General features: G+C 46.5%; 1 protein-coding gene across 1 annotated transcript in view; it reads left to right on the top strand.

Moving 5' to 3' along the window:
• Positions 1-14,557, top strand: part of kiaa0825 (KIAA0825 ortholog) — a gene marked incomplete at its 3' end in the record, with an annotated part of 135,950 nt that overhangs the window by 7,371 nt on the left and 114,022 nt on the right. The window contains exons 3-6 of the mRNA XM_080004249.1: positions 4,610-4,778; positions 5,240-5,440; positions 5,882-6,067; positions 6,612-6,936. Coding sequence (XP_079860375.1) covers positions 4,610-4,778; positions 5,240-5,440; positions 5,882-6,067; positions 6,612-6,936 — 881 coding nt within the window. The remainder of the gene's footprint in view (positions 1-4,609; positions 4,779-5,239; positions 5,441-5,881; positions 6,068-6,611; positions 6,937-14,557) is intronic.

The raw sequence follows: 14,557 nt of genomic DNA, 5'->3' as shown, positions 1-14,557 counted from the left end.
AATTGAAACACTGTAATCCATTAGTTTTCATCAGATGGGACAGTGGCACGACACGGGGCTCGAGTGCCGATGGTGGAGGAGAGCTGTGTGTGTGTGTGTGTGTGTGTGTGTGTGTGTGTGTGTGTGTGTGTGTGTGTGTGTGTGTGTGTGTGTGTGTGTGTGTGTGTGTGTGTGTGTGTGTGTGTGTGTGTGTGTGTGTGTGTGTGTGTGTGTGAGTGTGTGGTTGTGTGTGTAAGTGTGTGCGTGTGTCTGTCAATGGAAGGGTGGTGGTGGGTGGAGGTTCAGGAAAAGACCTCTAAGTGTCAGTGCGGGCCTGCATGCTGCAGACTCTACATACCTCACCGCGGTAAAGCAAATGGCTCCCACTAGTCTGCCAATCTTGATCAGGGTGCAACATTAGTAGTTTTACATTTGATCTGGCGTGTGTCTGTGTGTGTGTGTGTGTGTGTGTGTGTGTGTGTGTGTGTGTGTGTGTGTGTGTGTGTGTGTGTGTGTGTGTGTGTGTGTGTGTGTGTGTGTGTGTGTGTGTGTCTGTGTGTGCGTGCGCGTGTGCGCGCGTGTGTGCGTGTGTGTGTGTGTGTATGCTTATGTGTGTATGGCTGGTGTGTGTTATTTTGTCAGGGTATGTACGCATACCTTGTGTGTGTGTCTGTGGATGTTTATCTTGTGTGCATTTGGCGCTGATTGGCGTGAGTGAGTGTTTTGTACATGTATATGTGTGCTTTAACCTCTTTTTTTATCTGGAGTGGAATTGGAATATTTTACTTCATGAGGGATTTCTGTTCTGAAAAAATGAAAAGGAATGCTTCCTTGTTCCCTAACTCTTCCAGTATGTGGTCGGAGTTTCCTGTGTAGCGGTGCGTGACACGTGTGTCAGGTTAGCGTATCTGAGCCGCATCTGCTCCTCGCCGCTGGGCCGCTGTGTGGGTCAGCTGGAGGCTGAGGGCACTAAGTGGGCCCCGGGCTCCGGGTCCCGACCAGACGAGGGGGATCCCGTTCCCTCTTGCTCATTCAAGCCCGCTCGCTCGCTCGCTCCCCCTCCGCCCCAGCGCCGCCGCGTAGAAAGGGCCCCTTTGATACAGCCGAGATTCGGTTCTCAGGCGGGCGGTTTGGCACTCAACTGGAGCCGGGGCTTATTTGAAAGAGATCTTCCTGCCTCCCGCCCGCCACCGGTCGACCCCCCCCCACCCCCACCCCCACTCGCCCCGTGGGCAAGATTGGGTGGAGCGGAGGGGAGTGGAGCGCGACAGACAGACAGCTCCCACTGCAGCCCACCCACACTAAATTAATTCTGACAAGGAACTTAAGATAACGTCAAAGCGCTGACTAATCGGGGGATTGGGTTTCTGTAAGTCAGAGAGCTGTGAAATGTGCCATCATATCTAATAAAAGACCTCTGCTTGCACCACCTCCACCACCCCCACCTCTGCCACCTCTCTCTCTCTCTCTCGATCTCTCAGTGGTGATGAAGTTAGGGTGGGTTTGCAGTGAGGGGAAATGTCTGAAAAACAATTAGATTTCATTTCAGCAACTGTGTGTGTGTGTGTGTGGGTGTGTGTGTGTGTGTGTGTGTGTGTGTGTGTGTGTGTGTGTGTGCGTGTGCGTGTGCGTGTGTGTCAGTTTAACTCTACGATGATTGACATGTTTGTTTCCTCGGCTTCCCCAACTCTCACTTCCAGGTCTTTTGTCGAGTTTCCAACCTCGGCGGCTTTTGCCATTACCGGTTTGTCCATTGTCGTTTGAGAGTCCAACGCTTTGTATTTGCTTTGAATCCTCCTGTTTTCCACTCACACACGCTCTCTTTCATTCTCCTTCTCCTCCTCCTACCCGTCTCTTTTGGAGCGGGGGGGGGGGGGGGGTCTGAGCTCTCTCGGCCGGTGGAAGTCATCAGTGTTGTGGAGCTAATCCCGCCGACTTGATTAGGACGGCTAGTGGCTCTCACCTCGGCGGGCGGGAGGTCAGAGCAATCGTGGGGAAGCCGTATGGACCCGTCCGCGCTGACTTTATGACTCGGAGTGAGAGACTCTTAAGAGGAGGTAATTGAAAGGCGGGCGAAAACGGAAAGAGAATTAGGAGAGCGAGATGCTTCTTTTTGAAGGGGCGGGGGCTGGGAATGAACCGGGGAAATGGAGAAAAGTAGTGTAGTCGTCCAAGCAGTGACTCGGAAATGTATCTTAAGTCGCTCAAATGACCAAAAAAAAAAAAAAAGACAGTTTGTGTTTCTGTAGGTATTAAATTGTATTTTTTTGCGGGGTGATGTTTAGGAATGGAGATGGAACCTAAATAGCCCTTCTGCTTCCTACCAGCAATTTTACACCAAACACCAAAAAATCCCACAATATTCCATCTGCTTATGTCCTGCACGGTTAAGGCGAGTCCCAGAGGGATGGAATATCCAAATAGTTTGGGAGGGAAGCAGGTAGTGAACATCTGGCATCTACCGTGGATCTCAGTCCACGATATAGGGTCATGATACAGCTTCCTCCCCCCTGTCAACAAATAGCAAAATGAAAACACTCCAATTCATTTCTGCAGAGTAGTTAACTCAAATTAGCTTTTTTTTATCTTTTATTATCGTTTATTTATATATATATATTTTTTTTATCACCTTTTAGAGTCAGGTTGGTGCTCTGAGGGGGATGCTCCAGATTCAAGCTTGAAATTGCTTTTTGAGGCTTTTCTAAATCTTGGGGGTAGACAAACGTTCTGTTTTCCCCATATTGGAGGATTTTTATTGTTGTCATATGGCATGTCAGCACTGGACTGCCACATGAAAAATGTTTGTTTGTTTATTTATTTATTTATTTAATACATTGGATTTTTTTGTTTGTTTGTCTGTTTGTTGGAATGAAATGTTTCTGTCGATCAAGAGTGCTACGAACCAATACTGAACAATCTGAACGGTAATTACAGTAATTTCCCTCAGTAATTATTGTCTGCCAACGTTTTATAGCCACCAAACTGGGGGAAAATGTTTGTCGAGAGTTTGATGCAGAATATGTCCCAAGTTAGGGTGCTTTAAATCTGCTAGAACACCCAAACACTCGCATAGTGGAGGCATTTGGCTATTCTACCATGGTGTGGTGTCCATGACTTAGCATGAAATCTATCCTTGCGCTCACACACACACACACACACACACACACACACACACACACACACACACACACACACGAACACACACACACACACACACACACACATCTTGTGTCGGCACAGCCGTACTTAAACTAGCGAATCGATATAAACACTCACTACATAATCAGGATTCTGTCAGTCAGCAAGTTTGTGTCAAGAAAATAAAAAAAGAAGCTTCATCTGGTTTTCCGAAAGTCGAGCGAGAGAGAGAGAGCAAAAGAGAGGAAGCAGAACGTGCAGAGACGTTTAATCGAGAGGACAGCGATTTGTAACAGACTATAACGTTTTATCCCCCCGCGTTTCTGCCCCCGTTCTGTAAAGGAAAGTGTGTCAGATTGAACGGTTATTTAATGTGTCGCCATTGGAAGACATCTGGATGTGTTTGTGGCCCAGGAGCAGCAAGCAGGAGGCGCTTTATAGGCCTACGGGAGGGGGGGTACGGTACGGTGGGGAAATGGCACTTTGCCTCTGTTTCATATAGACAAGCACACACACACACAAACTGAGGAACACACACACATAGAAACATTCCATACACACACATTCCCAACACACATTTTGAGAGAATACTATTAATTACAAGTGCACTACAGCATACTTTGTTTATGCACATGCACACTTTTACTTACACACACAAATAACACCCTCAAACAAATAACATGTGGGCATATGACACATATGCACACACATAAATACAATGACACAACATGTGCACTTGCAAACACCCACACACACACACACACACACACACACACACACACACACACACACACACACACACACACACACACACACACACACACACACACACACACACACACACACACACACACACACACACACACACTCAAACAGTCATGTGAATACATCGATTTGCATGGAAATGACTAAACATGATGGGCCTGAAGATGTCATTTTTAATCTGTCACATTAAGGGGGGAGAACAGACTAGCTGATGCAGTCAGTTTGAATCATAACACACAGCGCGCTTGCGTGAATGTGTGTATATGTCTGTGTGTGCGGGAGAGGAGTAAGATGTGAGCTAGCAAGTGTGTGTGTCAGGCTGCTGTAACACCACTTCACACCAGACGCTTAGTACACACTCACAGGCGCTGATATATCGATGTCTGTGTTCATTATTGTTGATGCTCCTGTATCTGTCTTCCCCCTTTTCCCTCTGTAGACTCTGAGTGAGAGTAAGAGGGGGAGAGAGAGGGAGAGTTGAAAATATTCTGTGTGTGGTTACTGCATGAGTGTGAGTGGGGATGTGTGTAGGTCAATCTGACTCTAATGTACAACATTTTGTGTATGTATGTGTGCGTGTGTGTGTGTGTGTGTGTGTGTGTGTGTGTGTGTGTGTGTGTGTGATGTTTTGCCGTGTTTTTATTCTGATGTTTACCATAGTTTATTATGCACAGTATGATCTTAAACTACCGGACGGGCGCCCATTGAGTCTCTCTGTGTTGCTCAGTATTGAACAGAGCCTGAAGGAGCTCCAGGCTAAGATGGGAACCTCCTGGACGGGGGATAGGCCCCCCAGTCCCACAGAGTGCCTGCAGTGGCTCAATCTGCGGTACCCGGGTGGCTCCAGGCCGGTCACAACGGGACATCAAGATGTCATGGACTTCCTCAAGGCTTTGGTAATACATCTCAGTGAAGATGATGAATAATTGCATGTCTACCTGGCTAAAAATGACTTTAAAAATGCAAACCTTACGTGTGACAAGTGTGATGATAATAATAATAATAATAATAATAATATTAATAATAATAATAATAATAATGATAATAATGAAATAAATAAATATTTTTTTAAAGTAAAAAAGTATGATAACAAAAATTACACGGGAACTTACATTTTCTAAAAACCTGTTGATTACATTTTGACACTTTACATTCACAGATTATTTATTTATATTATTATTTTATTATCGTCTATATTATCGTTAATTGCGTCCATATATTTTCCGCTATGTAGAGTAAAGATTTTCCATCTTTGCACGTTTTTGGGCATTTGCAATCTCGATCCGAGATTCATTTTAGACTCTCCCAGGTTCTTCTGTTGTATTTAATTCTTCTGCTTGTTCTCCCCTCTGCCCAGCAACAGTACCTGAGGACAGAAGACGAGGGCAGAGAGGAGGCGACTCTCCAGCTGTTGCTGAACCTGTCCTCCCAATGCGCCGTCTCCTTCCCTTGTACACCGTCTGCCTCCTTCTCCTCCCCCTCTTCCTCCCTGGCGGCTCAGCAGGCTGCTTCCTGCACGGCGGCCATCAATGCTGTCAGAGACGACTCCTCCCTCGAGGTAAACGCAATCCGATAATCGCTTGTGTTCGCGGATTCAAGTGGGAAGGTAAAATGAAGGGAGTTAAATCAACCTTAAATAAACATGTTTATGCTCCAGTGGTTTGATTCACTATGTGCACATTGGAGTTGTAATCTGTGTCAAAAAAATTGACTGAGATTTGCGTACCTACAGAGAACGCGAGTGCCAATGTTGAAAGTTACACTTATAGAACCGCAGACAAACTTTATGCCTTTTGTTCACTTCTTCACAATAGTAGTTTCAGCATTAGATAAGGAAAGGTGAAGTAAGCCAAAGGCACCGTTGACTTCATTGTCATTCACACCATTTTTTCAACTGTAGATAGATAGATATATATACAGTAGTCTCTCAGATTTACAAATGTTGGACAAGGGTGTTTAAACATACAATCCCTGTCCCTCACTTCCATCATTATTTCAGGTCCAGCAGTTGTGGGATGATTTGCGAATCCGTCTCCGTCGCCACTTAGTGGACCGGCTGTCTTCCTGCAGCCCAGAGCATCATGGACCTGGACAGTTGTCCTCTCTGTCCCTTCCTGAACGGGTCCACTGCCTCCAGCAGCTGTGTTTCCTTTACCCTGAGTCTGACGTCCTCACACACTACCAGGTTCACATTCCCTCTTCAACAAATACAGTATTTGTCGGTGTTTCCCCTAGGATGGAGTTCAAGCAGCGGAGGTGAAGAATTTTTTTTGTTGGCTATCCACTTTCTGGTACTGTGCCAAAAGTGCTCTGTGCGCAGCGCACATGAAGTTGCAGAACTGTTTTCCCTTCAGCAAATGATAATCCTGAATCCATGATCAGCATTGCTTGCTTCATTGTTGATATATACCCGCTGCTTGTTATTGTATTGGTTGCGCTGACATTATCAGGTGAGTGCAAAGTTTCTAATTTATATGCTTTACTCACAGGTGTGTGAATTGACCTGCATATGAAGCGTCTATAGAGCAAAATAATATAACATTAGTTTCTAAAGAGATAATAAGAGGGAGCCCTAGCCTCTCCTCTCCTCTCCTCAATATTTCGTAATTTAAATAGCGGCGAACCGCTGCTGCTAGGTGCATACATGGGGAAAAAGTGTTTGTAATGTCTTTGGTTAAATATACAAAAGTAACTCTCAATTCATTGCTATGTTGATATGGCGTCATCAGGTGATGAGAAGCCAATGGGTGGTGTCTCTCCTTCACTCGGCCCTGAGTTCCGGTCCACCGGGGGAGACTGGATTTGACAGACTGTCCTCGGGCTTCCGCTCTGCCGACTCAGCACTGACTCAGGCCATCAAAGAGGAGCTCCATGTCCTTGCCAGGCTGGTGGAGCCTCATGCCATCCTGGGTTTCCTCAACGCAGCGTACCTCGGCACTGTGGCCCGGGAACTGGCCTCCGTAATGCAGAGGGAGTGTGAGAAGGCGCTGAAGGACAACACGACAATCGGCGGAAAAATCCAGCGATACTCGGCCAAGTCCAGGGCAACAGTAGGTCGGTAGACCTTTGTTTTATCAGTAGACTCTAATCGTTTCTGTTTTTATTTTTTAAGAGAAAAACTAAAACAAATTAAGAGCATAATTAACACTGCTTTATTTTCTGCCCATTACGTATTGAGAGGGGGTGATCGGGTCGTATTTTGCGCTCGCCGTGCGTGAGAGCCAAGCAGAGGGAGCTGGCCTCGCCCATATCTCTGGCTATGGAGCGGGAGAGAGATAGAGGAGAGATGTCTCTTCTGATAATAGCGAAAATCCTTCTTAGAAGAATATCTTAATCTTATTGCAAGTTAGAAACTGGTTATATAGATAACCTAAATAACCTTAATTTCTCAAATACTGTTAACAGAACTGGTACGTCAAAGCTTATCGGTACTACAATCTTCAATAATATAACCCGGGGCCCATTTAATATGGGGTTGTTCCCAACCCGTTCCTCCACCCCCCGTGCTGAATAGTTGAATATTCGCATTGAAGATAAAGTTCTGAGTCGGGTACAGCCCCAGTTTATACATACTTATAGCACAGGGTTTGAACTTTATTGTTCTACATTGTTCTTTTGTTTCTTGTGCTATTAAGGCCTCCCTGTCCCTCTTGTGATGTGGACATTACTTATTATCATCATGTTAACGCATCTTCTGAAATTCTTTCATTGTTACCTCCACTGCCTTGCCTCTCTCTCTGTCTCTACTGGTTATCCATGAAGGACCAAGGATGTCATCCGTCATAGCGTATTCGCATTTGTAAAGTTAAAGTCCAATCCATAGTGTGCCGCGCTATGAGCCACACCATTGTCAGTGACTTCCTCAACCCCATTGTGATTACATTCTTTTTTCCAACCTAATTTTCTTTCCGCCGTGCTTTCCTTTTTTACCAACACAACAAGGAGAATTGCTCATCCAGGGGCAAGACCTCTGTTGAAAAACGGGAGTTACTGTAGCTTTGTAACTACAGTTCTATGAAACAGACATAGCCCGAAAGAACGCTCCTATTCTCCTTCATAGAACACTCCTATTGGTATACAACTAACCCCGCTTAGCGGAACTACTGAAATTCATCACGTACACTCGCTTCAGCCAATCAGGGTGGAGCAGCATAGCCTATATAAACCCCCGAAGTGCCCCCCTTCATCCTCTGAAACTTTTCAGCAAGACTGATGGTGTATAAAACCCTAAGGGGCTACGCCTCCTTCATAGAACTGTAGTAACAAAGCTACAGTAACTGTTGTTCTATATCAGGAGGCTCTACCCCTTGGGGATGACCCCCGATACTATACTCCCCACTGGACACTGACATGCCTCAGGTACGTCACGGTCCAGAGTGAAGGCTGAAGCAGCCAAAGCTGACAGTGAATGCGCATGCACACACCATGTCCCTGGCAATCCATCGTGTCCAATAAAGGCCAATGGGGTGCCACTAACACCACACACACTGTATGTACAGAGAGAGTGTTAGTCACTGAACACAGGCGACACGCCAGAGAATCGGAGTAACCCGTGACACAAAAGGGTCTGCTCGGCCACAATGCCAAGCACAGACTGGGAAAGTGACCAATGCGGAAACATCACAGGTAAAATTGGACAAATGAAGACAGTGACGGCCGTGATGCTGCCATACAAATGTCCTAAACCCTGACACCCCTAAAAAGGGCAGTCGAGGCCGCAACATTTTTGAGTAGAATGGGCGCAGAGAGTGGTCAGTACATCCCGACCTGCCGACTCATAAGCCATCGCGATACAATCACATAACCCGTGAGAAAGGCGCTGTGCATAGAGCAGCTGGCCAAGCGCAACCACTCCATAGCGCATACAGTTGTTGTGATTACTGTGCTGTCCACAAAGCATTCCAGTGCGCGCACAGGACACCAACAGTTAAGACGCTCCTCCCGCACATCCTGGTGAGGAGGAGGAAGAAAGTCATCAAGGGTAACCTCCCTCGATCTGTACGAGCTTGTCACAACCTTAGGTGTAAACGTCAGGTTAAGACGTAACATCGCACTGCTGAGGTCACCATTAATGGCTAAGCAGGCACGTTGCATGGACAGAGCGCACAGATGCCCGACACGCTTTGCAGAGGTCAGAGCGTTTGGCAGCGCTGTCTTAAAGGGGACGTTTAAAGAAAAAAACTCAATTTTTCAGTGCTTCTGTGCATTCATTTGGGTTTCTGATGGGCCTACTAACACACAAACTTTGAAATAAAACAACCCAGTCAGCTTTTTGTGAGCTGCGTATATCCAAAAATATGTTTTTCAACAAGCCGTTCAGATTTGTGTCTCAGTCCTACTTCACATTGAGACTCGATTAGAATTGGAACTGCCCCCCATCTGAGTAACTCCACCCATGGCTGGAGAGTCACCAGACCCGCTATCATCGAAGCTAAGAGCTGAGCATGGGAACTGCTCTGTTGGCTGCAGAGAGATTAGTACCAACTGTCTGTGACATAACTACAGCAGACGATGGAAATGTACATATTTAAAAAATAATTGTGTGTGCTTCTTTCTAAAAACAAGAAGGTATGCGGCTGAGCCGTGCAATCCGGTCAATTTCCTATATTATATAGAAAAAAATTGCCTTTTGTAACTTGCGCAGCTCTTAAAACATATACAGTGTAACTTATAGATGGCTCACATGAATAGGCATTGTCCACTGAGATAATTATTTAATTGTTTACCCTACTGTGAAGGCCACGTAACCTCTCACGGTATAAAACCCTCTTCGGCAGAAGCAAGGGCAGAATGTACATTCAATGCTTTTAAAATGTATCTGTATCTCTTTATTCAGCAGAATAAATTCCTATAATATTTTCTCAGTTTGTTTCCTGTATTGAGACAGGGTTACCTCACAAACCACGCAGTAGGATTGTCCAACACCTTGCCTTACGAAAGTCGGAACAAAGTTGCATTTAATAAATACGAAATAACGCCCTGCAGATCTAATATGAGTGAAAGTTCAGAAACTGGATTGCTTTTCTTGCCTCAAAGTTTATCAGAAACAGATTTTGGTTGACTGATAAGGTGAAATATGTGAATTTTCCGTAATTCATACAATGGGCTCCAAAAACTGGGGCGAACAGTTTCGTGTAGTGCAGTTTTCGAGTAGTGGGGGAGCAGCAGTATTTTCATTTAGAGCTGCACACAGATTGAAATGGACCATCAGGAACCAGAGGGTTATCTAGGCATGTTAGAATGGCAAGAAGGCATATTCTGAGTGGTGGTTTCGGCGAAAAAAAACTTCAAATACATGTTCTGGGCATCTCTGAGACCTATATAAACCTGTTCAATAGGTCCCCTTTAAAAGACAGCACTTACAGCGGGATCTGAGAGATAGGTTCGAAAGGCGCACTTCAAGCGTTGTCACAGCCCAATTAAGAAATTCCCACAGCCTACTGGCCGCGTAATGGGGCGCCAGTGACCTCACACCCCCTTGGCAGTTGATGTAGGCCGCTTTAGCCAGGTTATCTGACCTGATCTGCACATCCTGGCCCCCTACCAGGGAGTCAAAGTGCTTCAGGACCAGTAACACAGCTTCCAACTCCAGGAGGTTGATGTGCTGTGTGGACAGAGGCCCTGATATCTTATCGGCCAGCAGGGCAGTTAACTTGTCCTTCGCCGACGGCAACAGTGTTTTCTTGGATGCCCAGGATCCCACTGAGGTCTGGACGAAGTAGTGCGCCAGCAACTCCTTGAGGCATGGGATGCCTGTCCTCTGCACCTGGAATCCCACAACGTTCCTGGTGAAGGGGGTGGAGGACACTGGGGTGCGCGCTTTGCAGAGGGACGCCAGGACCTCTAGTAGTAGCAGTCAAGGCAGAGCATAGTAGGGACCATCGGTTCAACTGTCTGCTGTGGGGGCATGTGAATCTCCCGGTGTCCCGCCGTGGAGGAGAGAAGGCTGAAGAATTCTGCCCGAAGGGACTGCACTGGTGGGTCCCTGCTGGAGGTGTATCCCGGCGCGACGGAGGCCGGGTCCTCGTCAAACCGCTTGCTGCCAGGCCTGAAAATAGGTGGAGAAGCAGACTTGGTGAAGATGCCCCCCCCAGTCTACGATGAGGCATTTGTCGTCCTCCCCGCCGGTGGTGTGGGATGGTGACAGCGCCATACTATCCACAGGGGCCTGGCCCGTCGGCATGAGGTCCATGAAGATGTCACTCTGACAGACCCACTCAGTGGCCAAGACAGAATGCCAGGTCTCCACGAGACCGGCGGCAGCGTGCTCCGCTCCCAGAAAGATGAAGCATCTGTCGTGGGTATAGCCCACTACCGTCAGCCCTGTGCTTAAACAGGTGGCTCTTGTAGGTAGTAGAACTATTTTCAAGATGCTAAGTAAATATATACTCGACGACAGAGATCTTGAACTTGAACTTTAATTAGAAGGCCAGTACTCATTTATCAGTCACTGATGAATTGTAAAAGAGGACGAAGGGGGGCACTTCCTGGGTTTATATACAGTAGGCTATGCTGCTCCATCCTGATTGGGTGAAGCAAGTGCACGTCTGTTGTTGTGCTCATTTTTCCGCTACGCAGGGTTGTACAGTATGTATACCAGTAAGAGCGTAGCCCCTAAGAGGTGCCGCCTCCTGACATAGAACAACATTTTCATGTTAACCCCATCTTCTTTACCACCACTCCTGTATGTCCTGATCCCATAAAAGCACCGCGCCAAGATCAAGGTCCTTCCGCTGTGTTTGCAGCCGGGCAAAGTCAATGTTAGATTTGGGTAATTCTACCTCTACTTCGTCTTGTGTCATCGGCAGTGTATACTATCCGGGTTTCAAGGTTCGTCTTCATCGATAAATATAGTTTTGTTATATTCCGTTTTTCCCTCACAGTAATACTATGTATGTTAAAAGCAGAACAAGGACAGAGTGGCGGCAGAGCCTTCAAATGCCCCTGCAAGGCTCACAATGCATGTATTGTGGTGAAGGGAGAATACACGACCTTAACTTTCTCTTTATTTATTTTGAGCAATATATGGCGGTGGGGTGTTTCTGCACTCATAAAAAATAAGACAGTTGGAGCAGGAGTGTGAACAAGGTTCAACATTCTCTCAGCCTTGTTACACAGAGGAATAGGATACTGAGAGAGAGAGGGAATGTATCACGCAGCATGAAAAATACTTTAAAAATGTGCCATTTCCCTTGTGAAGAATGTCACACTGCGAAGCGTCACACGGAGAACGCCGCGCACGAGGACGAGCCCGTAATGCCGAGCTAACACACCTGGTGTCACTTTTGATTCCCCACATTCTCACTTTGTTTTTTTTTATTTGTTTTATATTGGCCTATTTGCAGATTGCTGAGGGTTAAGATTCACCATAAAAAAATGGTATAAAGTGTGAGAGCCATTGTTTACTTTTTTTCCCAAAATGGTGCATATGTCAGCTTCCCTGTGGGATGGAGAGGAGAGTGCTTTCACATCTGCCATTCTTCTATAAACACACTGCCGGTATTGCTTTTTTCTATTTTTTTCTCCCCCTCCTTCTTCCCTCCCTCCTTCCATCGTGTTCTTTCCATCTACTCGCTCTGGTTCTTACCTTCACTCCCCTTAAACGCGAGATGAGAGGAAGCAGCCAGGATAATTGGCCATGCGTCAGTTGGGCTGTTTGATCACGGAACGCGGCGGAGGCTACACACCTACGTGCCGCTCAACAAACCGTCAAATGTAGCACCGGAGGCAGAACACGTCTCCGAAGGGAGCGGGGGACCCGTGCTGTGTAATGATGGTAAAATGGAGCAGTTTTGCCTGTATATATGTGTGTGTGTGTGTGTGTGTGTGTGTGTGTGTGTGTGTGTGCGTGCGTGCGTGCGTGCGTGCGTGCGTGCGTGCGTGCGTGCGTGCGTGCGTGCGTGCGTGCGTGCGTGCGTGCGTGCGTGCGTGCGTGCGTGCGTGCGTGCGTGCGTGCGTGCGTGCGTGCGTGCGTGCGTGCGTGCGTGCGTGCGTGCGTGCGTGCGTGCGTGCGTGCGTGCGTGCGTGCGTGCGTGCGTGCGTGCGTGCGTGCAACGTAGCTTTGAGGCCTACAATCGCGATTATAGTTTTGTGTTGGTCACAGCTTTTCTTAATGATAAAAAAAAGTACTTAATAATATTTACTATTTATTTTAATTAAAAATCTATGTTTCAATCTATGTATTTGTTATGTTGTAATTAATAATACGTTTGTTAATTTGTTAAATTATTATATATATATATATATATATATATGTATTATTATTTTTTTATTTACGATACATTCTGAAGGCTCTGATTACTCATGAGCTGTAACTTTACTGTTATATTCTGCTCTGCTACACCATACCCCACCCCCCCACCTAGCCCTGGTGAGCCTATAAGCTGTGCTTATAACTGTCAATTATGACAGAGGATGTAAAAAAATAAAACAAAGGGAAAAGGGGGGAAGTGATCCTATTTTCCTAAGAATCAGATTATTCCTCAGATCCGCGCATCCTCCCCCTTCTGCCCCCCGCCGTGTTGTTGTTTATCTCTGCGGCTGGGGGAGGCAGGTGGAGGTGTATTTTGATAGGAGCCGTGCCCGGGGAGGTAGGCTGCGCCGTGTGCGCCTCCTCCCGGGGGAGCGCTGCCGCTGTCTGTAGCATCAGCCACCGTCAAAACCACCGAACCGTTTAACAGCGTTCACGGCGAGATCTTCCTCCCCTTTTAACCCCGCAGACTCAAAGGCACTCTCTGACATTGTTCCCAGACAGATGTGAGCCCCCCCCACCCACCCACCCAGCCTCCCAGTCTTTTCTTCCTTTTTTTTCCTCCTCTCTCTCTCCCCATTCTTTTCATTTCCCCCCCTCAATCTCTTTTCTCTCCCCTCCGCCAGAAGTAGAGACTTGGGGGAGTGCTCTAGACAGGTCAGCTGGTCAGGAACAATGGGGGCTTTAAACCCTTACTAGCACAACTCGCTGAACCTGTGTGTGTGTTGTGTGCGTGTATGGGAATGTCTCGCCCAGCGCTTTGTGTGAGTCTGTGTACGTACAGTGTATTATGGCCGAGGTAGAGGAAGCGACAGATCATAGTATGAATATAAAGTTCCGTCTTAATAATGACGGCTCTGTTGTATCACGGTGGCTGCCATGTCCCATTCCTGGCATGCTTGAGGTCCAGGTACACTCTGAGAGATCAGAGGTGGTTTTTCCTGAAATTAACCTGGACCTTTTGAAGGGATCATCTGGGTCTGCGGCCTTTATCAAGTCGTTTCAAATAATCCAGACTATAACAGGACTATGGATTTGACGATATTTGATCTCACAGCTGAAAAGGCTCCGAAGCAGGAGGTGCGTCCTCTCTTGAGTCGGACACAAGTGTGAAAAAAAAATGGTCACAATTTTAAAATAAAAAAAAGATTTTCTTTGGTAGACCTTAATTGTGTGCATGTTTCAATTTGTGTCGTACTTGTCGTGTACTTGTGTGCGTTTCCGTGTGCTTCCCTCGCATGCAATCACCCTCGGGGGTGTGTGGCTCGAGCACGCTTTCGCCTTGGCGGTCATGCGAAGTATGTTTTCCTCAATTATTATTAATATTAACATTTTTCTTTTAAAAAGGTCAAGAATCCTTCAATGCCTCCATCTTAAAAATACATCATTACATTTCCATATGGCATCAATAATTTACATATGAAT

This window comes from Zeus faber, assembly GCF_960531495.2.
Source record: "Zeus faber genome assembly, chromosome: 7".
NCBI lineage: Eukaryota > Metazoa > Chordata > Actinopteri > Zeiformes > Zeidae > Zeus > Zeus faber.
This window is presented reverse-complemented; position numbering and strand designations above follow the sequence as displayed.